Genomic DNA, 27,854 nt, shown 5'->3' on the forward strand with positions numbered 1-27,854 from the left:
TCATGTGTGCTAGAAGAGAGGGGCCAGAACCTTGATGGTGGGTGGACGAGGAAGGCTGATTACAAGAGTTCTTATTAGCTGACGGACACCACTGCTCTCACAGTCTTAAACCGACTCGGCATGACCTGCTTTCCTCGTGGACACGGTGCCTGTTTTATCTCACTCCCCTCTCATCACGGCTGCGTGCGTGCCTTTTATGGAGGCAGTCCAGGAGAGTCCAGAGCATGACAAGAGCTCCTTCCAGCATCAGACAACATGGACCTACGGAGTTCTGCCCTTGACTGCAGGGCACTCTCCAACGATGACGATGGAGAACTCCTGGTTATTTCTGCTTGGTTGGCCACTTGTAGCATTTCCTTGGCTGCTGTGCATTTGTCCTGCAGAGCAGTGAGAAAAACGTGCACATTTAGGTAATTTTCTTTTCTTTCTGGCCACCTTATCCATGTGGCTCCAACTTTACACTTGCTCATTGAACAAATTTATACCCGCTAGAGCTCTGCCCCCACGTGTGCGTGTAGATAGAGGAAAAGTAAGCTGTTTGATTCACCACAAAGAAGGTGGAACAGGAAGAACAGTGTTTCAGATTCCCGAGAGAAGCAGAGAGATGACACGCCCACCAGCTCATCTCTTGCAGCCAGGAGGAGGGAGACCAGCAGGTTCAAGGTAGATCAAAGAGTCTGATATCAGGATGCACAAGTCCCATTGGATATGGGAGGGGTCCGGGCATCATCTCATTTGTGAGCTCCTGGTCCAAACTGAAAAGCCCTAGTGAGCAATGTCTCACTGGTCTCCACGACAGAGACCACGAGAGGCAGGCATTCTCATGGCACAGATTGACAACCACAAGGAAACACCACAGGAATAATCTTAACTTGTCTAGCCTCATCCTTCCCTCTCATCCCATCTCCCTCTGTAAGAGAGTGAAATAACAAGTCAGGAGTTAGGACCCAGAGATGTTTTAGCCTCACAAGACCCGACAGCTCACTGGGCATCAGTGAAGTGCACTTTAAGAAACCCACACCGAAGGAAGATGACTGTTTTCATCTCAGGCAGCTGGTCACGATCCCCTTAGGTTCCGTCTGGACTTTGGGCCATTTGTATCTTGTTTTCCAACCCTGCTCCTTTCCAGGGGAAATGCTGTGTGGTTGAAAGGAAGAAATCACCTCTTTTAATCAGACACCATGGCAGGTTTCATCCTGGTCCTTTTGGTTCTCAGTCTCACTCTCTCAGGTAAGACTACCTTTAACTAAGTGCAGCTGGAGGTTGTTCAGAGGAGGGGAAGCAACGGTGTGGGACCCAACATTGCTTCGGAGCAGACACTGAGCCCTTCAGGGTAACCTTTAAAGTGTGGCTCAGACAGATAACTCCACGAGATCTCTATAAACAGACTGCTAAAGAAACCAGAGCTCTGAGGATGGTTTAAGACTTGTTCATTGACTGCACGCTGCTCTTTGAGATCTCCCTTGACATAAAAGAGGGAAAATTCTACAGAGTGTGTTCAATGCTATTCCCAGGACTGTTAACGTGTTCGGTGGAAATTTGCCAGGTGGACATTACTATGTCACGTCTACTAACAATCGCCGAGTCTCTGTGCAGACATTTAATTTCGTATGACATAGCCTATAGACTTGTTAATAATTTAATGAAGTTTTGTAAACTAAGGGGCTTCATATATTTCAATACTCTAATAAAAATGCCTGTGAATATCTGTGCTATATGACCTAATAGAAAGAGGGATTGCTGATGAGAAAAGGGAATTAATAGGAGGTGAGAATAAAAATATAAAGGGAGGGGGGCAGGCGATGAGGCTCTTCTGAACACTCCGGGGATGGTGGCCAGTTTTCTGGAACTTGGAGTCTTTTAACTGTTATACAACTTAGAAACAAAAAGTTTTGTCATGAAGCTAAGAGCAAGGTTTTGAGGAGTAGTATTCCATTAATAATTTTTCCTTATTTCTCGGTAATATTGTTTTTGCCCTATTGGATTACTGCAAGTGTCAGATTGAGAACTGAACATCCAGAACTAAACCCTAGACTTACAAACGTCAAAGGCTGAGAGGTCCACAAGAGCACTATCATCCTTCCTTTCAGAAATCGCCCTCCACCACGCCTGCCCTCAGAGGCAAGCAGCGAAATGTCTAAGTGTAGAGAAACACCAAGCAGACTCTAAATAGCATCAGATCTGTCCTCTCAAGAGTTTTAAGTATAGCCTTCCAATAATAAAAATGATAATCAACTTTTGGGTACTTAGCATACGATTAATGTTCATATATCTGACTTTTTTGGCCTTAATTTATTAGGATATTCCTTTTACTATGAAAGAATGGGTTCTTATAATGCGCTTCCCAAGGGAACCATCTCAGCGGTTAGCAAAGATAATTAGCATAAACTCTCTAGGTTCAGCTATGCTTCATCCTCTGCGTACAGTAAATATTGCTTCAGAAAATTGGAATTGGAAGAGAACCTGGTGCTTTTAACCCAGTGTGGAGGCTGCAAGAGTGTGGGCACATAGTCTGTGAGTAAATGTTTCTTGTAGATCAAAAACATAATCAATCTAATGACCTGAAATCAATCTCACTCTGAAACCTCGGGAACCAGTGGGATCTGCTTAGATTTTTGGACAGACTCCCCCTTCCCCCACTCCCTTCCTTAAGTTCTTTAATCTTACAGCTCACTGTAAAACTATTTAATTTCACAAATTTATATTTCAGATGACACTGGGTATGCTTTCATTTTTTTTATATTTCTAAATTTGGTAAATAAGAACAAATGCATAGTACTGTGTGAGATCTCTCATGTTGATTTTTCACGTTTGAGGGCTTGTGCGTGTTCCCAAAGAGAAAGGACGCTGGCTTATTGGCCTTCCCAGCACTCTTCCCGCAGGATGAGGTCTGGTTACTCATTCAATAAATATTTATTATGTATCTACTGTACCCTGGGAATACTTCCAGGATGTGTGGATACATGAGAGAATAAAGCAAAGTCATTCTAATAAGCTTCCATGCTTGGAATGATCTATTAAATATTTACTGTTTGGTTTTACCCTGAGTATCAGGTCCACATGTTGGCAGGAGTGGCTACCATTTCTGTGGCATAGTAATGGAAAAAAAAAACCCAAGCCCAAATACAGCAAAAGATGTCAAAAGCATCGTATTTCTCAATCATAATTGTTGAAATTATTCAATTACTTAAAATATTTCAATAATTTCTTTGCTTTCATAGTTGAAGATCAACAAAGATGCTATCTTTAGCAAAATCATAAAGAACCATGGGAATATTTGTTTGTTTTCTTATCAGCTATTTATTTCCTGGAATGAGTGAGCTTGTCAAATCCTCCTAAAGGGAAATTTAGTACGGAGATGGGAAGAGAACAGGGCCCTGGCAGTCTGAGTCCAGGAAAATTGGTCAAGAATAAAGAGCCCAGAAGATAAAGTCTTAGTCTGAAGCTGGCATTGGGCATCAGTTGAGGGCTGTGCCCAAGGACTGGCATACTAAGCATTCTCTTTTATATTTCCTAAACAAAACCGAAAGACTTATTTATTAGTGGGTCACACCTTGGGGCCGCTGCATGGATGTCAAGATTCTGTAGGCATTGAAGGAGCCATAATAGTCGTCTATTCCTTGCTTATCTTCCACATGCTTAACCTAAGAGGAAGATTGAATCCGGACCAGATACCAAGCCTCTAACTATGGATCCAGTACCCACTGGTGTTCAGTATGGATCGGCTGAATTATTGCTTTAGTGATGGGGATCTTGGCAAGAGTTTTGGTATTTTGAGCCAAGTGGAGTACCACTCTCAGAGTGCACTTCAAGCTCCAAGTTCCCTGTGCAGACACAGCAGCAGGTGTAGAAACCCCCATCTCTGCCTCTCAACGTGTGTTCTCTGGCTCTATTTGTTCCTTCCTCTTCTGGTCCTCTACTTGAGAATTTACCTGTCTGGCTGCAAAGAAAATACTTTGCCAAGAAAGATCAGAGCATTTAAGTGGGGAGATGGGTAACAGGAGAAGACGTGGGAGACTAGGGATCGAGAAAGCTGCATCAGGTGGATGATGTTTACGCCGGTTGCATTCAGTGTTCATGGGATGGTTCAAAGCAAACAGATAAGGGCTAAATTTGGAGCAAGAACACTCCTTTCCTGTAAAATCTTCCATGTCTCCCTCCAAAGAGAATGATTGAAGAGTGTGATACCCCCTCTAAAGAAGCCCTGGGCAAAGAGATGAAGCCCAAAGGTCAGACATCAGCTATATAGGAAGGAACTGTTGAGTTATTTATAAAACACCAGCATGGGGTGCCCTCCTGAGATCAAACACATATTATTTGTGCCTTAGTTTTAGAATTTCCCACTCTTCTAAGCACTAGGCTGCATCAGACAGAAGGATGATGTTTAGCTTTCTGTACCTGTAGAAAAATACATGTAGCAGGCAACTGGTGAGGGTAAATATTTTACCTTGTAGTTAGATTTTCTGGTCTGATCCTCTTTAGGGATTGTGGTGAGGCAGCAGATTGTTGCAGGAGGGTAGAGTTGGGGGAAAAACTTCTCACATCATGAACCAGAGCACAAAGGAAGAGGGTTTCAGAATCCCACAATTCCCTCAAATGCACCTTTCAATACCATGAGGACCTCCCCCACTTTCTACTTCTTAAAGATTCCAGTACATCTCAATAGACACTACCCAACACATGGGCCTGGGAGCCGCTGAACATCTAGACTATAGTAAACAGTAAAGCACACTGGGCACTGAAGGTGTCACTAACATTATCAAAAATAGCAATGCTAGTAACTCGTGTGCCTAGAATCAAGCCGTTGAGACTGTTTCTGTGTAGAAGCAAGGGGAGGAGATAAATCACGCCCCCTCCACCACCCCTAGATAACCACAGGCAGGTGGAACCATCTGACCTATCAGCCTGAAGACCACAAGCTGCTATTTTCTTCCAGCTTAGCACTAAGCGCATCCCTCCCTGAAATCTTGATAACATGTAATTTTCTGTGTCCTGGGGCAGCGGGCTAGGGCCACTGCCTTGTCTGCCGTGAAACATGACCATTTGTGAATTCATTCATCACACACCATCAAATATTTAACAAGGCTGCGGTTTCAAAGAACCAAACATGCCCAGCGTCATTCATATTTTATTTTAAAAGGACAAATGATTAACTTGTGTGGGCTCATCCTCTGTTCCTGCTGTAGCGGCTAAAGCATTTACGTTTTGTTTATTTATTTTTATTTGGTGAATTTTGCTTTGGCCAAAACAGACTTGCCCCTGTCGGCTCCAGCTGCCATAACACAATGCATCCTACAAGTTGGTGACTTAAGCAGCAGGCATTTCTCCCAGTCTCGAGGCGGAAGTACATCATCAGGGTGGAGAGTTCCTGGTGAGAGGTCCCTTCTTGGAGGGCCGATCATTTCTTCTGGGTCCTCACATAGCCCTTTCCTCCTTTTCATAGGCTGCATCTTCAAACATCCTCACCTTGGGATTGGGTCTTCCACGGATGATTTGAGGTGAAACTAGGAGGAGTAGAGGATGAGGAAACGATAATCAGGGGATATTATAATAGAAAAATCTATCTTCAATAAAAGAAAAAATAAATAAAACCAGATGAGGATTGAGTCTTTCTTGCTCAAGTCTTCAGACGGTTTCTCTCAAGTGTAATAGAAAACACCAGTCTTTACCTAGGCCATCTGCCCTCTGACTCTTTCCTAAGGACCAATTCCACCCACCTAGCCCCCATCCCTAATTCACTTCTGTTCCATGGACCAGCATGCTCTTTCCAAAACATTCCAGGACTCTTCACCTCTAGAAAGCTCTTCTCCTCTGCCCTCCTCTCCCTTCCCCTCCCCTCCTCCCTCCCTCCCTCCCTCCCTCTCTCCCTCCCTCCCTCCCTCCCTCCCTCCCTCCCTTCCTTCCTTCCTTCCTTCCTTCCTTCCTTCCTTCTTCTTGAGAGACTTTGAATGACTGCTCAGTTTCACTAGGGTTTATAGGTTTGTTTAAATAACTTATCTGATTTTGATTTACCTTTTACAGGTGGTACTTATCAAGAAAATTATCCTTTCTTTTAGATTTTCCAATTGGTAGAATACAGGTTTTAATTTTTTCTATTTATTTATTTATTTATTTGGTATTTTGAGAGAGGGTTTCTGTGTGTCACTTTGGAGCCTGTCCTGGCACGTGCTTTGTAGACCAGGCTGACTTTGAATTCATAAAAATCCACCTGCCTCTGCCTCCTGAGTGCTGGGATTAAAGGAATGCGCCACCACTGCCTGGAGTGTACAGGTTTTTAATACATCTTTACGAGTCTTTGGATTTCCTTGGTGTCTGCTATTGTATTTCCCTCTTTTATTTCCAATTTTGTTAATTTAGATGCTCTCTTTCTCAGCCTTCTTAAAAATGTATTCATTTATTATATATACAATGTTCTGCCTGCCTATGTGCCTGCAGGCAAGAAGGTGGCACCAGATCTCATTATGTGGTTGCTGGGAATTGAACTCAGGGCTTCTGGAAGAGCAGTCAGTGCTCTTAACCTCTGAGCCATCTCTCCAGCCCTCTCCGCCTTTTAGTTAATTTGACTGAGAATTTATCAGTCTTTTGATCTTCTTAAAGAACTCTTTGTTTCATTGATTTTTTTTGTTGTTGCTATTTTGGTTTCTATTATAGTGATTTCAATCCCGAGTTTGATTATTTCTTGTTATCTACTCTTTTTGGGCGTGATTTCTTCTTTTTGGTCTAGAGATTTAGTGTGATGTTAAATTACTACTATGAGATCTCTTCAATTTTTAAATTTAGGTACTTATGCTATGAATTTGCCCTTAGAACTGCCTTCACTGTGTTCCATAAGTTGGATATGTTGTGTATTAATTTTTATTCAGTTCTATAAAGTCTTTATTTTATTTTTAAAGTTTTGTCTTGACCCACTTTTAATTCAGTAGTGAGTTGATCAGTTTCCATGAATTTTTAAGACTTCCGATGTTTCTGTTGTTGATATCCAGTTTTAATCCGTGTTGGTCAGATAGGATGCAGGGTTTTATTTCAATTTTCTTGTATCTGTTGATACATCCGTTGTGTCTGGGTTTGTGGTCAGTTTTGGAGAAAATGTCATGGATAAAGCTGCTGAGTAAGGGAAAAATGTTCTGTAGATATGTTAGGTCCATCTGGTTTATGGCATCATTTAGCTACAGTATTTCTTTGTTTAATTTTGTCTGGGTGATCTGTCTATTGGTAAGAGTGAGTGTCTTAATTAGAGTTTCTAGTGCTGTGACAAAACACCATGACCAAAAAGCAAGTTGAGGAAGAAAAGAGTTTATTAGGCTTACACTTCAGAATTGCTGTTCATCACTCAAGGGGATTCAAATTGGAAAGGAAGAAGTAAAACTTTTGTTATTTGCAGATGATATGATAGTATGCATAAGTGAACCCAAAAACTCTACCAAGCATTTAAGTACCTGGGTTTAGGATGACTCTAATTCTAGGTCTTGTCTCTGTTGGGTGGGTGTTTTGGTCTTTGACTTCTATTGCTCTCTCTCCTTCTTAGGAGAGTGTGGTGGCTGTGTGGAGGGAGAAGTGAGGACCCACTCCTCCTCTGGGATTAAATTCTTACTTCAGTGCAGTAGGAAAAGGAGTCTAGAGAGACAGAACAACAGCAGATGCTCAGGGATCCAGAGTCTGTGACAAGGAGGCAATGGATGGAGGTGGGCTGTGGGGATGCTGGGAAGCCACCTGGGTGGGGTCTCTTTGAACTCTAGAGAATGAGGAGCCAAGAGAACACTTTTTTTTTTTTATCAGGAGGCTCCAGGGAATCACTCCCCTGACATTTCCAGGAAGCTTTTAGGTCTCTTGACCCATGGATGCCCTAGCAGCTGCCCTCTTACCCTGCTCTTAGATGCTTCTCTCCTTACTAATAACAGCCAAAGCACTAATGTTTCATAAGGGTGAGTTTTAAAATGAATAAGCCCAAATGTAAGGCCACACTTCTCCCTATTGCTCACTTTAATGCACTTTGTATTCATACATATGTTTTCTTGAGTGGAAGAGAAAGGGCTTTCATCTAACTGATAATTCCTGGATTTGACTTAGTAAACTTGGAGGGAGCATTTTGCTTGTAATGGTTGGTCATTGTGTGTGTCTCTGTGGGATCAGAGGTCTTCTTGTGTGAAGGAAATCCTACAGATTCAGTTCTTCTAGGTGATCAGCAGGATATGGACCATTCACAGAGAGGCTGAAAACAGTACCTAGGGTGCACATTGCTTTAGGTTTGCAGCACATACTAGAATATAAAAAAAAGGATTCACTAGACTACATTTCTATGTCATTTCCCCAACTTGAGGCTCCAATTTTAAGTCAGGGCATTTTAGGGGCTTCCATACTTGGGAGCTTGCAAAGTTCTTCCTGGGAGATGACGAGGGAAGGACCCCTAACAGAAGACGGCATCAGGAAGAAGACCAGAAAACAGAGAATGCAGTGGGTCCTCAGGAAAGAAATAAGCCTTTCCATGTTTCATTTATTCTGTGTGAAGAATGAGTGCCTGCAGTAAAGCTGAGGGACAAAGAGGGATACTACACAGCACACTGAAGTCTCCAGTGTCGCCAGGACTGATGAAGAGGTGCTGGAGAGGCAGGGAAGAAGGGGAAGCAAAGAGATTTTTCTGTTGTTGTGCTTTTTGTTTTGTTTTTGAGGGTTTTTTTTGCTTTTGTTTTCTTGTTTGATTACTTTGATTTGTTTCCTTTGTGAGGGGTGTGGCAGGAATGAGGGGAGGATATGGGGGGACTGGAAGATGAGCATGATGTGAAACTTCATCATAAGAATCAATAAAAAAGTTAAGTATAAAAAAATGAGTGCCTGCTTTGGGCCAGGCCCTTTTCTCAATGTGGAGTATTATATGTGTTACATATAATAGATGCTGTCTGTCTGTCGACTTGAAGTTTGAGGATACATAATGAGAACATGTGAATATGCACACAACAGCATATTTAAAACTGTACATATACAACACACATACAAAGGCAACATGATGGAGGAAGGTCATTGATTAAAAAAGTAAAGAAACTGCTTGGCTGGCCCTCATAGGTTAGAACATAGGTGGGTGGAGTAAGCAGAACAGAATGCTGGGAGGAAGAGGAAGTGAGCTCAGACTCGACAGCTCTCCTCTCAGGAGCAGACGCCTCAGAGAGACGCCATGCTCCCAAGCTCCTGGGCAGACACATGCGATGAAGCTCCGACCCAGGATGGACGTAGGCTAGAATCTTCCCAGTAAGTGCACCTAGCTGTGCTACATAGAATATTAGAAATGGGCTAGTCCAGATGCGAGAGTTAGCCTAGAAGAGGCTAGATAGAAATGGGCCAAGCAGTGATTAAAAGAATACAGTGTCCGTGTAATTATTTCGGGGCATAAGCTAGCCAGGCGGCCGGGGTGCTGGGAATGCAGCCCCGCCGCTCTTATTACTACAAATGGCGCCCAATGTGGGGCACGAACCCACGACCCTGAGATTAAGAGTCTCATGCTCTACCGACTGAGCTAGCCGGGCAGCCGGGGTGCTGGGAACGCAGCCCCACCGCTCTTATTACTACGGCAACACACACATAATAAACTACATATACAACACACATAAAAATGTAAGACACATGTATGTATACAATTATAGGCATGCATAATGTAATTTTATATGCGTATGTGTATTTAAACAATATATATATACAAGGATAACTTGGGTATACAATACACATACAATGGTAGCATATATAAAAAATACACACAATGACAACATATGTATACAACCAACTGACAAAAGATAAATTCAAGGTGCCATGAAGGAACCAGCACATGGGCAATGTACATTTCTATAAGAAGTTGGCATTTGCGATGAGACTTCATGTTGAGGGTAAGATGGAGGCTATAGGTGATACTTCTGGGATCCACGTGTGTACACAGCGGTGAGAAGACTCTGGTTTTGTCAGTGTGGTGTAGGGAATTAGGGTGCAGGTGGAGAGTGGGGTGCAGAGCACCTCACTTCACCACCTCTGCTGAGTCAGCTGATGGGAAACAGATAAAGATTCCAGGTGCAGGGTGCTGGATCAGCTGTTCTGTTGCTCACTTAATTCAGGTTCCAGGGTGACTCTCACAGCCACTGAAGGACTCAGCTCGGTAGCTGAATATGAAGACGCCCTCCTCAGACATCTGTTCCAAGGTTATCAGAAATGGGTTCGCCCTGTGTTGAATTCCAGCGACATCATCAAAGTGTATTTTGGATTGAAAATATCTCAGCTTGTGGATGTGGTGAGTCATCCTCCGTCCTGTGTTCAGAACAACACCCCATCCTTAACTGTTGTGATTCTAGACATCTGTCTATCCCTGTCCTGACACTGACATTTTACAGATAGGCGATGGCGAGCAGAAACCTGCCCCAAGGAGCCAGTGAAATGTCCTGAGGAAGGATGGCAGGTCACCCCATGCCAGCATTATAGGACTCATGGGTGGAAGGTGGACAGGGGAACTGGAAGAGGACTGGCACCAGGTTGGAAGCAGGGGAGAAGGGACGATGAAGGCCAGGGTAACAGGCGAGAGCCCAGCTTGTTGCTGTTTATTAGCTGTGCTCTTAGGGCTCCGTCTAGAGGAAGACGAGGCGGTGATGACAGAGCCCTGTTCCAGTCCGGGTGGCTCCCACTTTCCCTGAACTCGCCTCTCTCTAGCCTCTCTGCTCACTCTCCTCTTGGGCTTGTACTTCTGTTATGTTTATGCTTGTGGAGAAAGCTGTAGACTCAAATTGTCCAAATGCAGGAACCCGCCCCACGATGGGCCCCAGAGTCCTAGAATACTTCTCTGGTGTGGCTCAAGCCTTCTGCCCCCTCTAGGCTGGCCCAATAGCCCAGGATGGCTTCTGGAAAATCGTCCACAGTTTGTCTTAAATGTAGCTCTAATTTCTTTCTTCTTTGCGCCATCAAAAGCCTTCTGAGTTATCAGTTGATAAAAGTATCTCCATAATAAATTACTGCTTGTTCTAATATGTATTTTTGTTTTGTTGTTTTGTTTTCAAGACAGGGTTTCTCTGTAGGTTTGGAGCCTGTTTTGGAACTTGCTCTGTAGACCAGGCTAGTCTCGAACTCACAGAGATCCACCTGCCTCTGCCTATGGAGTACTGGGATTAAAGGTGTGCACTATCACCACCCAGTGTCTAATCTGTAGTTTCATTTAAGCAAATATATGGAATGCCTTAGGGTGACATATCACTGATTTATTCTTAAGTTTGGAATCTTTGATCTTTGGGGGTTTTCTCCCTAAGGAAAATCCAAAAACCTGAAACCCTCCACTTTCATTCTTTTTAACTGTCAACTATTAAAATCCTTTATTGGTTCTTTCAGAGGTTCATCCAACCTTGCTTTGAGAAGGCTCCCATCTCTTCCCAGATTTAGTCCCTCCCTGCTCACCCAACCCCGTACCTTTAAATGAAAACCCTTCAACACCGATTTATACTGCCTAAATATTCTTGGATGTGTGCATCATGGTTGGTTTAACCAGGGCTACTCTCTTATAGAAAACTGTCTCTTCATTTCCAGAAGCTAAGAATGGCCAATAACTCCACAGCTAGAAGTGGAATTTCCTGCCCAATGCCCATCTCCACATTGGGCTTGGGTTTATCTTCGGGGTTTGTTCTATTTCTGGAGTTTGGTCTATCTCTGGGATCTGGTTTATTTCTGAGATTTGGTCTATCTTTGGGGTTTGTTCTATTTCTGGGATTTGGTCTATCTCTGGGGTTTGTTCTATCTCTGTGGTTTGTTCTATCTCTGGGATTTCATTTATTGCTGGGATTTGGTTTATCTCTGGGGTTTGGTCTATCTCTGGGGTTTGGTCTATCTCTGGGGTTTGTTCGGGATTTGCTCTATCTCTGGGGTTTGTTCTATCTCTGGAGTTCATTCTATCTCTGGGGTTTGGTCTCTCTCTGGGATTTGGTCTATCTCTGGGATTTGGTCTATCTTGGGCTTGCACTGCTTTCAGTTAATATTTGCAGCTACTGTGCTGTATCCAGAAGATGCCGTTTAATGTTCACCTTTTGTATTTGTCCCTTTCTTAGGATGAAAAGAACCAGCTGATGACGACAAATGTGTGGCTCAAGCAGGTGAGGTCACCGAAGCTATGTCTGCCAGCCAGCCCAGGGTCTGCCAGTGCTTTCTACTGAGACATGGTTCCATCTGAAAAACACTAGAAAGTGTGCTGGGTTCCTTAGGGGAAGATGTTAGGATGCCTGGAAAGGGTCTGTTCTATCTTCAGCTGTGAAACAGGAGAGTAGCCCTGTTGGTATGTGGGGATGCAGCTTTCTGTGGCTCTGTTCGTCAGGGGTGGGATAGTATGGGGCAGGGGTGACACTGGGCAGGCAGTGACTGACAGTGATTCAGCACTATTTACTGAGAGTCTGCTGAGTGACAGGCACTGTGCAAGATCCTGGAAGGGAGGGAGAGAGAACAGTCCCACCTTCAAGGAGAGGATGGGGGGTAGTGATGTAAGGAAAAGTTACTCTAGGTAATGGACATCATAAATAAGTTTATAAAAGAGCCTGTGACTATATGAAGGTGCCGCTGGATGGGGGAAAGCCCGGGAATGCTCCCAAGAAGAGCAGATCTTTAACACAGGTGCCAAGGTCAAATAGAAGGCCTGATAACCAGACCGGAGTGGATTTTGTGGACTACATGAACTGTCTTCCCAATAGTCCCCGTGGCTTCACAATGCTCTCACGTCTAAGCAAACCAACAGAAACTTGTCTCAACCATCCCAGAATACCTTACTCAAAATGAAGACTAAAACACTCAGTCCCCCCTCTTTCCTCCTTTCCCTCCCACACTAGCCAATAACGTCTTCTCTCAACCATGACCTTACAAGCTCCAGCTCTCCCAGGAAGAGGGATTCCTCTAGCTGGACCTATTTTTATTCTATTGATTTTATTTTTCAGACCCGCTTGTCTTTCTTCTTTGAACTTTCAGAGAGCAACCAAATCTCTGGGGACCATAAATATCTTATTAACTGACTTGCTGGAGCCATGTGAGAAGGGCAATGTCCTGACCCCTCAGACTCTGCACCGTCATGTTAAAGGTCCAAATGCCTTGCCATCCATCCATCCATCCATCCATCCATCCATCCATCCATCCATCTATCCATCCTTCATTCTTCTTAGGACTTCTCCACTAGTTCCCAAGAGTGTCAGTGTATTAAAATAGGACCATAGAAAATCTTTTAGATAAATTTACATTTTCAAATTCTCTTTAACGTTATTTAGGCCAGACAGACATTATTTTATTTTTAGATAAAATACTTCATAACTCTATGAATCAAAGCACAGATTAAATTCTTTTGCTGCCAAGCTCATCTTCTGCAAATAGGATTGCTCACATTAAGCAGAATGTTAGGTTGTAAGAAAGAGGCTCCTCACGAAGATCCATGGGCAAAGCGAGCAACTCCTGATCTTCATGTTAGTAACTTCCGAGAACACGTTTGCTAGCAGCCCCAAATACCCTGCCAAAGAGTTAAATCTAAATTATATTTTGATGAGATGTAACAGATTAAGGTCACCTGTCCACATGGCTGAACACAAAGAGCATAATCAAGCCTTAAATCACACAGCAACAACCTGAGCTTTCAGAAAACAGAGCACCCCATCCCACCCCTCGTTCTAGAGTTAACTCTTACCTGCCTGCATTTCAGTGAAGCTCAGCTTACAAAGGGACTTTGAGTAACTGGTCCCCAATCCCCCAAAAGAGGCAGTGGCACATGAGGGTAAAGAAAGTCTTAGCAGTTGGTGCTGCACTGACTGTTTGAGGTCTGCACGCAGAGCCATGCACAGCCTGGGATTTTATTGGGAGCAGACTCTAATGGTAACTGAGAGGGAAGTAAAGGGAAGAAAACAAACAACAACAAAAAAGCCACTGTGTGTCGACATTTCTGAGCCTGGGACCCTCTGATGATTCCAAGAGTCTCTCAGCAGGAGCCGAGGTAGTCACAAGGAGGGAGTTGTGTGTGTTCTTCCAAATGGGGTAGAAAACAAAAAAAAGCTGAAAATGCTGAGAAAATGCTTTAATTAGTCTGGTTCTTAGTTGCTAGTCCTCTATGCATGCTTTCCTGCAGTTACATAGTATTTCAACTATTTTAGAGTCTAGCTTTCCAAATCTCCTCCTCTTCCTCCTCCTTCTCCTCCTCCTTCGCTAGAGAAATCTCACCTTTGAAGAGCTCCCACTATTTATCAGAAGCTTCAAGTTTATTTTCCTTTTTAAAAATAATATTTTAATTTATTCTTTGAAGATTTCATGTAGATGCATTATGTCTTGGTCATATCAGCTCGCCACTGCCCAGTTTGACTCTGCCCAGGCTCCTCAGCATGCCTCCCTTCTAACTTCATGTCCTATTATTTAAAAATATATATAATTCATTGAATCCAGTTAGTGTTACCCGTATGTGCATGGATGTAGGACCATCCACCAGGGCATAAGCATCGCACCATGGCCCTACTGTGACAGACAATTCCCCATCTTCCTTCAGCAGCAGTCAACTGCCAATGGCTCCCCAGCCCAGGGTGAGGTCTCCATAACCCCTCCTCCATCTATTCTAGAACTGCTTTTCAGAGATAATAAATCAGTATTTATTTAAACAAGACAGAGATGAAAATGCCAGCTATGACCAAACATTGGTCCTTTATGCCCAAACCAAATCCGTGTAAGCTGCTTTGCTGGAAGGAACAGGAAATAATATAAAAAGATAATTTGAGTAAAAATATTTAAAAAAATTATCAAATCAAGAATTCATCTCTCTTAGTATAGTAAGTCTAAGGCGGCAAAGGTAATTAAAATATATGACATTTTAAGTTTATTCTTTGAGAATTTTATACTTGAGTTGTATATATTGTATTTTATTTATATTCATTCTCTGCTTCTTCCACTCCTTCCAGGAGCTCCCCCACTCAGTTTTATGTTTTTTTTTTAAATAACCCTCTTGTCTTCTATAATCCTCTGAGTCTGATTACTGTTGTCTGTAGGCATGGGTGTAGGGAATATATTATACCCCTAAAGAGAGCAGACTCTTTCTCTCCCTTATCAGCCTTCAATAACTACTCAGGTGGAGAGGTAGCTTGGGGTCCCTTCCCCCTCTGTACAGGAATACTGACTGGCTTGATCCTGTGCACATTTTGTGTAGGTAACCACAGCGCTGGTGGGTTCAGGAGTGCCTCACCCTGTCATGGCCAGGAGACACTGTCTCACCCTGACCTCTGGCTCTTACAACTTTTCTGTCCCCTTTTCTGTGATGTTCCCTGCGCCATGGGTGGGATGGCAGGGTCTGCGGTGGTTGATCCAGAAGTCCTATCTACCACTGAGCCCTCCCAATCACACTCCTCCGTCTGAACAGTTATGGGTCCCTGCATTGACCACTAACTTCTAGAAGCAAAGTTTCATTGACCAAGGTTGAGAGCCTCACAAACATATGGGTATAAACATAAATATTTCGAAAGCGATTTGCGCTTTTTTAGGCATCATTCATATTTCAATATTTTGCCATCCAATGAAGCCACCCATCTGCCAATTCTTGATTTTTTAATGACATAGATGGCATCACTGGGCTCCAGGAAGCCTCACGCTGGGCACACCTTTCTAACACTTGAAGAAAAAAAACCAAACATATGGAGGTCCAGGATAATAGAGACCTAATTTAAAATGCTAATTAGGAGCTTATAGAAGCCACTTTACAGAAGCCATCAAAGGAAAGTCTTCCATGCATTCTCGCTGTTTAAAAGTGACGAGGCCATCAGGAGTGGTCACAGGGTGTGGACATTTCACAGCAACAGGCCAGAATCATATGTTCCCATTGTCAAGGGACTGATATCTCATTGAACAAATCCTCCCGGAATAAATTGGATGAGATCAGATATTACTTTAGAGAAAGGGTCTTACTGTATAAATCGGGCTGGCTTTCAGCTCATGGTCCTCTTAGCTTAGCTTCCCAAGTACTGGGACTAGAGGCATGCACCTTCCCATACAGTTGTGATTTTCTGTTTGTTTCTTAAGAGGAAATAGGGTAGAAACACAAGTTGTGAATCAATGCCCTTTGTGATGAGCCCCTTGACTGGCTCACACATGGGCATGTGGAGGTTCAGAGGCCAGGCTGGCTTACAGAGCATCCTGAAGCCTCGCCCAATTCTAGATAGAATGCCAGGGTCTAACCTGGGTGAAAATCCCTTTCGTAACAAAATGGTGGGCTGGTAAATTTTAGAAATTTGAAAATCTCAAGCTCTAAGGTACTGAGTTTTCAGAATAAAGTTGCCGCAATAATCATTTCATGCAGGAGTGGACAGACCAAAAATTGCGCTGGAATCCTGAAGAATATGGTGGAATTAATTCGATAAAGGTTCCATCAGAATCGCTCTGGCTTCCTGACATAGTTCTCTTTGAAAAGTAAGTATCTTAGAGTAGTGACTGCATTGGTCAGATCAACACAGGAGATAGAAAAGCCTAATTTGGAAAAAGAAAAAAAAGAAAAGCCTGATTTGGGTGGAAGAATTAACTTTATGTATCAAAGCAATCTCTTTGTAAAATAGTGATTGGCATTATGGTGGGAGAGGAACGTAGCATAGGCAGTCGACTGGTGGGACAACCCCCCAGACAGTGAGTGTTTGGCCGGCCACTAAAGCATAACTACTTTCGTGGCAGTGCTGATGGACGTTTCGAGGGTTCCCTCATGACCAAGGCCATTGTGAAATCCAGTGGGACCGTCAGTTGGACTCCTCCCGCCAGCTACAAAAGCTCCTGCACCATGGATGTCACGTTTTTCCCATTCGACAGGCAGAACTGCTCAATGAAGTTTGGATCCTGGACTTACGATGGTAGCATGGTTGACCTCATTTTGATCAATGAAAATGTGGACCGGAAAGACTTTTTTGATAACGGAGAGTGGGAGATACTAAATGCAAAGGGGATGAAGGGTAACAGAAGAGAAGGGTTTTATTCCTATCCGTTTGTTACCTACTCTTTTGTTCTGAGACGCCTGCCGTTATTTTATACCCTCTTTTTGATCATCCCCTGCCTGGGGCTGTCTTTTCTCACGGTCCTGGTGTTCTACTTACCTTCCGATGAAGGGGAAAAGCTTTCACTATCAACCTCGGTTTTGGTCTCTTTGACGGTGTTTCTTTTAGTAATTGAAGAGATAATCCCGTCTTCTTCCAAAGTCATCCCCCTCATTGGCGAGTACCTCCTCTTTATTATGATTTTTGTTACCCTGTCAATCATCGTCACGGTTTTCGTCATTAATGTTCACCACAGATCTTCCTCAACGTACCATCCCATGGCCCCCTGGGTGAAGAGGCTGCTTCTGCAAAAACTCCCGAGATGGCTTTGTATGAAGGACCCCATGGAGCGCTTCTCCTTCCCTGATGGAGAGGAGAGGAGAGCAACAGGGCGGGGCAAAGTCTCAGGGAAGAAGAAACAGTTGCCTGCTAGCGATGGGGAACGAGCTCTGGTCGCTTTCCTGGAAAGCGCGGCTGAGTCAATCAGATACATTTCAAGGCACGTGAAGAAGGAACATTTCATCATCCAGGTGAGTCCTCTGTGGCGTGACCGGGAGGGCACAAGGGCGCCATGCTGGTGTCCCTAACAACGGAACACGGTTCTTGTTTACAATGGCATTATCAGCTAGCCACTGTAAACCATATGAAAGAAGAACAGTAAACGCTAGAAATTTTAACATTAAATTTTTAGAAAAAAAAGTTCACAAAGTGTAATGACTAAAAGCAAGTAGCTGCAGCCTCAGCGCTCTTCTCCGTAATTCCTCAATTCCATTTTAAAGACTTCAATTGCACCTTTAAATGGGTTATCCTGGCCTGTGGTTATTTTCACTTCTTCATGCTATGATTTTATAAAACATGTGTTTAAAAAAATGTGTTTAGTGAAGAGAAAGAATCAAAAGTTGGAAAGTAATACAAGTTTAGTTACAACAGATACTTCATCAAGGGAAAAGGAGCTGGTTACTTAGTGTACACATTACTGAAAAACAAGTACCAGGTGATTTTTATCTGGGAACCCCCAGCTCCCCAGGAAGATGCCAGGAGTTTGAGATCAACAGTGTTCACACAATGAAAGCCTGTCTCAAAACCAGAAATGCCTAAGTCTCAGAGGCACCGCCGTTTTGGCCACAGACCGCCACAGACCCACTCTTATCCTGTGTGACATGTTTCTTTGCCAGAACTTCGTTTTTCTGGAAGCTGCCTTGAAGGACACGACAAGGAAGAAATGACTGAAACCTGTCAGTACTCAGGCCGAAAATAGCCTTTATCTTTACACCATCTACACGCAGAGTTCAGTCATTTACTCTGAAATTCTTGAAAACTAGATCACGGCTCACAAACAGGTCTAGGGAAGTGTTTTTGGAAGCATGCTGTGTATTTTATCTTGTCCTCATAGCTTCAGCCTGATTTATCTTCTCTCTTAACTCTTTATCATATTTTTTTATACAATTGATTTTTAAAAGGCTAGAAAAATACCAGCTATATGCTTCAGCTATTAGGGAGGGAGTTTCTGTCTTACTTCTTTGTATCTTTTGTAAATCTAATATAAACATTTAAGTGGATTTTAAAAAAATATGATCAGTGCAGATAGTTTGGAAAACTCAGACAAGAGGACCACAATCATTAATAATCCTACTACTTAAGGTTAACATTTTAACATGTTACTCTATCTTGTTTGTATGTTTTATGCTACAGTTTTGTTTCTAAACTTGGAAAACTCAGGAAAAGGCAAAAAACAAAACAAAACAAAGCAAACAGCTCTTCCCCTCCTGTCAATGAGCGGGCCTCCTGCTCTATTCCTCTTTAGCAAATCCTATCAACAGGTGAAAATGCTGATTGCAGCACTCAGCTCGTTAGCAATTCCCTGTACCGTGTCCTGGTTTTCCCTGGCAATCTGTCATGAGGCTCAGTACTGCTGTGAGATTCCTGGGGAGATGGTCCTGTGTGTCCCTAGAATACAGAATATCCTTTCCTTCCTCCATCCGTTTCCCTCCCCTCCCTCCTCTTTCAAGATCGGAAGTGGTTTCCACTGAGTGTATTTTTCTCTGAAGCTTCCTGTGCAACTGTTGTTAGCTTGAGGGCCGTGTAGAAGCTGGACTCTGTGTCCCTTCAAAGGTGAGCTCCTATGCTTCTCTCACAGATTTCCCTAGCCCATGGCTTGTCCCTTCTTGGACCTGCTACTGTAAGCGTGGTACCCATTCTCCTACAGCATCCCAGCCTAACTAAAGGCTCCATAGACTCCTTTCTTATAATGCCTGTCCTACCTGTCATTTCCTCTGTTCCTCAGTGCTGTCTTCTGGAACTGGAGGAGCCACGCCCACACGTGGGATAGAAGGAAGGTCCTGTGACACCTAAAACTGCTCTAAAGATAGCACTTTGTGCTTGGTTTCGTAGGCATATCAGGAAGCATTGTATAAAAATCAGTTTTTTTTGTATGTGTGTTTGATCAGCAATATTCCAAGTATACAAACAATTCTGTAGTCTCTGGGTACATTTTCACTGTTGGTAAGTGTTCCTCAAAACTCAACTTGCAAATTATTTTCTTGAGGTGCAACGAATAACATCACTGGATAGAATCTAAGCCCACGCCATTAATGATGTGCATATAGATTTTGAAAACTTTAAAACGTGTCCCGAATCCAACATTGCTCGTTTCACATCCCTTAATGAGTTCAGAAGCCCCACTCAGCCTCTTGAATGAAAGATGCCCTTTTCTCTTCCGCAGGTCGTGCAAGACTGGAAATTTGTGGCCCAAGTTCTTGACCGCATCTTCCTGTGGCTCTTCCTGACAGTTTCCGTTGTGGGCTCTATTCTGATTTTCATTCCAGCCTTGAAGATGTGGCTTCATCGTTTCCATTAGGAACAACCCTCTAGATCCATCTAGAAGACACACAAGAGACAAGCCCCGCCTCTTGACAGCTACTGGCATGCGCACAGAAAGCAGACGCCTGCACTAGCTGCAGGGCCCTCGTCCCGTCCCGTTGTCTGGGCTTTCTGTGTTTGGAGAATCCTGAGAAAATGTGGGTTTGATTTAATGTGATGGGTTGCTGCCCTTAGAGATGGATTTGGACAATTCAAAGAGGACGCCAAGTTCTGTTCTTGCGCAGGAGGCACCAAACTCCTATAGCTATTCATCCTTGCACGCTTGCATCTCTCTATCCCCTGAATTTCTGCATCTGTTGATCTCTCGAACTCTTTCATCTGTTCACCCATAAATGCCTGCATTTTTCCCATCCTGGTACCCCTGGTATCTGCCCATTCCCTTGATGGATGGCCTCAGCTGCATACTGGTGCCATGTGGTTCTTCTCTACCAGTGTGGGCTGACCACACTTTGACAACAATTTCGGGAATTATACAGGTAAAACTTTTGGCCTAGAGCACTGTGGGCACACTGGTCCAAGATACCACTTGTCAGTGAATGTCCCACAAATATGGGGTTCATTGACATTGATCTTGATCGGCTGTGATAGCTCTCTAAGACAGGTGTGACTGTAACATGAGGGCCTGCTTGTGGAGGTTTCTGTCCTGCCCAGTTCCCACAGCCAGTAAGCTCCCAAAGAAAGTCACACAGAGGTCTATATTAATGATAAACTGATTGGCCCATTAGCTCAGGCTTCTTGCTAACTCTTATAACTTATATCAACCTATTATTCTTATCTATGTTAGCCACATGGCTCGGTACCTTTTTCAGCAGGGCAGGTCACATCCTGCTTCTTCTGGGTAAATATGCAAGATGACTGGAAGTCGATTCACTGCATTGCAAAGCTTTCCTAATGGTACCAGTAGGAGCTCTGGTGATTTGCGACTGGTGAGATCTCATCAAGATAAGTTAGAACAGAAAAGCAGCCATTAGTTACTAGAACTGTATTCATTAAAACACGCCTTTCTTCTCTTAGGAAATTAAAAGTGCTGGATATTCTTTGATTATGATTTGGATAATGTCTTACCCAGTATCCTATTGCTGTGAAGGGACACCATGACCATCACAACTCTTATGAAAGAAAGCATTTAATTACGGAGTTTTCTTATCACTTCAGACATTAGTTCATTATCATTACAGTGGGAAGCCTGGTGACACACAGGCAGACATGGTGTTGGAGAGGTAGCCTAGAGTTACATCTAGATCTGTAAGGCAACAGGAAGAGAGAGACACTGAGGCTGGCTTGGGTGTTTGAAACCTCAAAACTCACCCCCCCCCCACTTCCTCCAACAAGGCCACACCTACTTCAACAAGGCCTCACCTCCTAATTCCTCTGAAGTAGTGGCTCTCCCTGATGACTAAGTACTAACATACTGGAGCCTATGTGGGTCATTCCTATTTAAACCACCACAGATAGAACTGGTTTCCTCCACTGAGTCTCTGCCTTCGCATTCCTTTCCTGTGTCTCCCTCCTTTCCCCTCCCCACCCCACAGCTCCTCTAGGATTGAGGAGGAACATCTATCAGATTGACTTTGCTGCTGCCACGGAATCCCTCCCAGGTTTATGAAAGGAGTTTGTTCTCCACAGTGCTGAAACTCTCTCTACTCTGTTCTATTTTAGACGTGGTGCTTCTAAGTGGTTTGTCCCTGAGGTCTGAAAACCCCAATCTAAGGTTTTATTTTCAGATTATCGACATTGCAAAACACAGTAAGAGTTGCGTCCTCTTATCCCTGCTAGTCTGTATTTTCTCCTTCCTAATCCTCTTGAGCATTTCCTTTTATCTTTAGACCTAGATATGCCATATTGTGTCTAAGCAGACAGGGATATCCATCCAGCTCTGTCTATCTCTCCACCCTTCTCTTCCTCCTATCTCCTTCTCTCTGCATTTGATGACTAACGTCTTCAGATGATGAAGATTTTCTACTATTTCTTTTACTATCTGTCTTTATTTTTCTCTCTTTTCCTCTTGAAATTTCTGGTAGAGATCTTGCCATCGCTGGACCTGAGAGGGCCGGGGGAGCCAGACAAGGTCCATGACAGTAACCCTCCCAGAGACCAGGCCTTAGTTTCAGTTTACTAGAACCAGCTGGAGCTGAGCAAGCAGTTCCTGGGAAAGCTGCAACTCAGGGACAACCAATCAGAGAGCACCCTGCAGCCTTGTGCACGCTTAAGAGAACTAGAGATAGCTTCTTCTACCCTGCCATTTTCTCCAACAAACTTTCCCTGATGTAATACAGATAGTTACAAATGAAGGAAAGGTTAAATCCCAGTGTGTGCACGTGGCTTATTTTTACCAGCAGCTAAAGTAGAAGATGATATTAAGAGTTTCAAATATAGAAAAGGATAAATATTTACACAGCATAATGATCCTGGGGGAGTACTCCAAAAGATAACAGGAAAGCAAAGAAATCCTCGGCCTGCAGAGAGGGCTCAGCGTGTAAAGGTAGTGTCTCCCAAGCCCGAGGACCTGAGTTTAATACCCATAACCCTCCTGGTGGAGAGAACTGACTCCCATTAAGGTGTCCTTCAGTGCCACCTGCACAAATGCCTTAGCATAGCAAACACACACACACACACACACACACACACACACACACACACACGAAAGTTAAAAAGATTAACTTCCCCTGCATAGGAAGAAAAATCTGTGGGCAAAATTTGACAGCTGATCCCAATCAGTGAGTGGGTGTTGCAAGACCTGCACAGACAGCTTCTTTGGTTGATCTCATCCTTTGGGTGTCTGCTCACCCCACAGCTCCTGAGGGATCTTGACAGACACAGCCCCAGAGATCTCCCCACTTTCACTATGTGGTTTAGAAAGTGATTGTTCTTGTTCTGTTTGGTGAGGGTGAGTTCCTTACCTGTCCAATGTTATCTCCACTGTGTCCCCCAACATGTATAATAGGGCGAGAGTGTAGACAAGGTTTATTTAATGTGTTTCCATGAATTAAACCAGATCCCAGAAGGTTTTTTAAAATTTTTATTTATTGATTCATATTTTATGGATGAATGCTCTGCTTGTATACCTGCATGTCAGAAGAGGACATTAGATCCTATTATCCTATTTGGTTGTGAGCCACCATGTGGTTGCCTGGAATTGAACTCAAGACTTCTGGAAGAGCAGCCAGTGCTCTTAACTACTGAGTCATCTTTCCAGTCCCAGAAGGTTATTTTTTTTTCAAAAAGATTTATTTGTTAATTATGTATACAGCATCTGCGTGCATATATCCCTGCAGGCCAGAAGAGGGCACCAGATCTCATCATAGATGGTTGTGAGCCACCATGTGGTTGCTGGGAATTGAACTCAGGACATCTGGAAGAACAAGGAAGGACCTCTTAACCTCTGAGCCATCTCTCAGCCCACCCCCAGAAGGTTATTTTTTAAGGTTATAATTTAATTGCAACATTTCTCCCTCCCCTTTCTTCCCTCCAAGTTCTCCTGTATACCCCTCTTCACTCTTTTTCAAATCTATGGCCTCTTCTTTTCACTAATTGTTATTGCATACATTTATGTATTATTATACATATATGTTTCTAAATGTAACCTCTTGAGTCTATATAATGCTATGTGCACGTATGTTTTCAGGGCTGACCATTTGGCACTAGAGAGTCAATTGGTGTGCTCTTCCCTGGAGACAATCGCCTCTCCTATTCCCAGCTTTTCTGCAGCTATCTATGGTTCTTTGTGTGGGGTTGAGGCTTTCCTGCGTCCAGTTTGGCTTGCTTATTGTAGCACCTGTGCCACTACAGGTCAGTTCGCGAGCCGGGAACTAATCTGGAGACTTAAAAACACATGCACACAGACCGAGACACGGACACAGATTATCCTTGATACAAGAATGCCAACTTTATTGTGCTCAGGGGCAGCTTATATAGGGCTCTGGCCACGCCCCAGCTCTCAGGATCTTTCCGTCACAGGCCCACCAGAAGCCACTCTCCTGCCATCAGGGTCTCGTGCTCAGAGCTGCTGCAGGCACAGGTAATCAAGTTGTTTTGCTCACTTCACTCCAGCAGGCAAAGGGTTTGAGGCAGGCAAAGAAAGTCAAGGGGCTAGGGGGCTGCAGCCCCCAATAGTTTTTTGGTATCATCTTCGTTCAGTTCATGTGTGGGCAGTCATACTGGTGAGACTTTATGGACGTAGCTTCTGATGTTAAGAAGAGACACAAAACTCCCTGACCCTCTGGTTCTTACAATCCATCCGCCTCTTCTTTGGCTGTGTTCCCTGAGTCTTAGGTGTGGGAGTCTTTTGAAGACATATCTGGGACCGTGCTCCACGCCTATGTATTTTGATTGGTTGTGGTTTTCTGTAGTGTTTTCTATCTGTCGCCAAGAGAAGTTTCCTTGATGAGGGGTGAAGACTACACTCATTGGTGGATCTAAAGACAAATGTTTTTATTTTAGACTGTTGTTAGGGATAATGCTGTCTTAGTGAATTAGCGGTCGTAGATTCTCCTCTAATGACCACAACTTCAGTAGCCCTGAGTAGTTAACTAGGTTAGTAGTTAGCTACTGAGAGAGTCTTAAGTCCAGCTAGAGAGCTGTTGGTTACCATCAAGGTTTTGTGTGCCATTACTGCACCTGGAGTGTTACCCTGACTTGCGGGTTATTGATGTGGTTCATAGGCATTATAGTTGGTTGCCTCCTTCCTTTGGAAGTTTCCATGGCACCTTCTGAATACTAGAAGTGTTGGATTGGATTACCCACATGCTGTACTCTTGTGTAGCCTGCCCCAACATTTCTAGCTCAGTGCATTGTTTTCAATGTGTACCTTGAGAGAATTATTTATTTTTTAACTTTTATTTATTCTTTGTGGATTTAGCATCATGTATATCAATCCCATTAATTTCTCTGTCTATTTGTATCCCTTCCCTGCCTTTGTAATGCTCTTCCTCCCCCCAAAAATAAAATAAATAAGAGAAGAGAAAAAAAAAAGAAAAAAAAAGAGAGAAAAAAAGAGAGAGAAAAGAGAAAGATCTCATTGTGGAAGCTGTAGTGTGACACGGTAAGTCACACAGTATATTCTTTGGTCTCTATATCTTTACTTGCAAGTGTTCATTGCAAAGAGTCATTGGTCTGGTTTGAGATCTCTGTTTTCTGCTATGCTATCAATACTGAGCCCTCACTGGGATTCCTCTTGAATATCCTGTTGTTGTCCTGTGTTGTGGAGGTCCTGCAGCTTTGGATCTGCAGGGCCAGCCCATTCATGTGCTCCAGCAGATCATAGATGGAGTGACTATTGGGTTGGGCCCACCCCTAGCCCTGGGTTGGGCCCACCCCTAGCCCTGGTTCTTGACCTGAATGGTTGCAGGGTGGGTCAATCCACCAGTTCTCCCCCATCCTCACCACTAAGGTGAGCTCTCCAGCATTGCCCAGGCTAGCTCACCCTATGCAGCAAGGAGCGAGGGTTGGGGCTGATTCTACTTCCATCCCTTCTGGGTTGGCTCATCTGCACCTTCACCACCAGGACCAGCTGTACTGTGTTGTCCAGGCAAGGTGCAGGGGCCGCTCTCCTGAGTGCTGCAGTTGGTGAGGGGCGGGGGCAGCTCTCCTGCTCTGATAACCTCAGGGCCAGCTCTCCCACCTGCCACGGGTAATGTGGGTTAGGTGGGGAGGGGAGGATATCTCTCGCTTGACCACACCACCACATGGCAGATGAGGGCAGGGCCAGGACTCTCCTGCTCACGTTCTTGTGGCTGGCTCACCCTTGCCCCAGTCAACAGTGCTCCGGTGCTGCAGCTGGTGAGGGGCGGGGCCAGCTCTTCCCCTCTCGTAACCAGAAAGAATTATTTCTTACATGAGAACGTTTCCTAAACAATATCGTCATATTTAACAAAATAGTTAATTTTAACTGTGGTTTCTCTGACTCAGAAGTACTTTAGCTTTGTAGTTAGCATTACTGAAATAGGACCTGGTGCAGGGTTGGGTTGTTGTGCCTCCTCAGTCCATTTTAGTCTCCTCCTTGGCAATGTTTTCTTGGGAGGATTAACTCTGCTATTACAGAGAATGTCTCTGCTTTTCATTTCTCAGTCCCTTCACTTCAGATGCCATCTGGCTTGTTCCTTTGTCCCTTGAATTTCCTGTAGTCCGACATGACTACAACGATCCTAACTGTCCTTCTGATTTTGCATCATTGGCAGGAATACATCATAGATGGTCATGTGAGGACCACTTTGCATCCTATGAATGCTCATTCGCTCTGGCTGCCGTATCATTATTGTTATGATTAATTACTGAGTACAGATGGTGACAGTTTGATATCATCTCTATGTCCAGTAGGAAGCTGGATAGTATAGCCTGTGGCTACAGGACATAGTCAATTTGTAATACCCATTGCCTTGGACCCTGGAAAGATGGTATCAAACTAGACACATGGACCACTGTAATGTCCAGAGGATAATGTTTCAATGAAATGCTGAGATGAACCTTTTCGTTTGTCTCAAAGTTCTGTCTTTAAAACAAGCAGTGTTTTGTGTTAAAATGGGTCCACTTAATTATGTTGATGGCTATTTCTCTTTAAGTTCGCATGCATTTCTTCTTCGTACATTTTCTGCCCAGTATGCCAAAATGAAACAAAACAATGAAAATAAAAGTAGAGTTATATCTTTGGCTCATGGTTGTTGGTTTTATCTTTGAATAACTCTTTGAGAGCAGCTGGTGTGGCTCGTCAAAGCTCTGGGCAGGGTTGTCCACTGTAGGGAATCAGTTCAGGCCACTGCTGCGTCAGACATGCCCACCGAGCGCTTGAAGATGGTCTCTGAAGATTATAGTATCTGAAGGTATCCAGAAGAATGGGAAACAGTGTGATGATCTACTCAAGTAACTTAGAAACAGCTCCATGAAGAAACCCTGTATCATGGTTTAAATACGAAATGGCTCCCTAGCTCATGTGTTTGAACACATGGTTCCCAGGTAATGTGGGCCTTGAGGTGTGGTTTAGTTGGAAGAAAGGAATCTCTAAGGGTGGGGCTTGAGTTTTCATATCTAGTCCTACTTCCTGGTCTCTCTACTTTCTGATCATGGAGGTAATGCGGCCAACTGCTTCAGATCCTGCTTTCACGTCTTCTCTGCCATGATAGACTTCAACTGAATGCAAACAATCTTTTCATTCATAAAGTGATTGTTGTCAAATATACCATCATAGCCATCAAAGAGGTAACTAATACAGGTTATAGCCAGTCTGACTTACAGATAAAATTACTCTTTAGCTTTTAAGTCACCCTTTGGGGGTCACACACGGATCTTTCTGCTTCACCCCAACATCCCAGATGCTCTTGCTGCAAGGTGCTATGTAAGGGAGTGTCTGCCTATCTTTCTAGCACTATGCTCCGAATAAGGACCCTCAAGAGAGTCTTGGTTTCTCACAGGGGTGTCTGTCATGTGGCTGTTCTGACAGGGAAAGTTCTACACCAACCCGTTTTACAGAGAACAGAAGCTTACTGTCCTTAGTCCCCAGGTCCCAAGGGATAATGGCATCCCTGCTCATCTGGACAGGGGCAATGACCTTTTAGATATTCTGAAGATTTACTTCCATTATTTTATTTAAGTATATATGGGCATGTGTGTGTGTGAGAGAGAGTGTGTGCATGAATGTATGATACGAGTGTGCAAGGCAGAAAAGGACATCAAATCCTCTGGAGCTGTAGCCACAGGTAGATGGGAGCCACCTGGTATGAGCGCTGGGCACTCAACTGGTCTTTGGGCAGAATAGTAACTATCACTCCTGAGCCATCATCTCTCCAGCCCCCATTTTAGACATTTCTAAACACCAATTGGAAAGTGTATGTGTGCGTGTGTGTGCATGAACCGGCACCTGTTTGTGATCTCTAGGGAAGAACGATTGGATTCTAACTTGTTTGGACTGGTCTAACAAAAATCAGTGCGCTATGGAGGTGACTCATAAAGCACTTACTCTAC

At 43.7% G+C, this 27,854-nt stretch overlaps 1 protein-coding gene across 2 annotated transcripts; it reads left to right on the forward strand.

Moving 5' to 3' along the window:
- Positions 1-1,181: 1,181 nt before the first annotated feature.
- Chrnb3 (cholinergic receptor nicotinic beta 3 subunit) lies at positions 1,182-20,041 on the forward strand. Of its 2 annotated transcripts, XM_075984527.1 has the most exons (6): positions 1,182-1,230; positions 10,092-10,264; positions 12,057-12,101; positions 16,304-16,413; positions 16,669-17,551; positions 19,744-20,041. In XM_075984527.1, the coding sequence occupies exons 1-6, from the start codon at positions 1,182-1,184 to the stop codon at positions 19,876-19,878; spliced, it is 1,395 nt and encodes a 464-aa protein (XP_075840642.1). In that variant the 3' UTR covers positions 19,879-20,041. The 2 variants fall into 2 exon arrangements, with proteins under 2 accessions (XP_075840642.1, XP_075840643.1); XM_075984528.1 differs by lacking the exon at positions 12,057-12,101.
- Positions 20,042-27,854: the final 7,813 nt, after the last annotated feature.

This window comes from Microtus pennsylvanicus, chromosome 9 (assembly GCF_037038515.1).
Source record: "Microtus pennsylvanicus isolate mMicPen1 chromosome 9, mMicPen1.hap1, whole genome shotgun sequence".
In the NCBI taxonomy this organism is placed as follows: Eukaryota; Metazoa; Chordata; class Mammalia; order Rodentia; family Cricetidae; genus Microtus; species Microtus pennsylvanicus.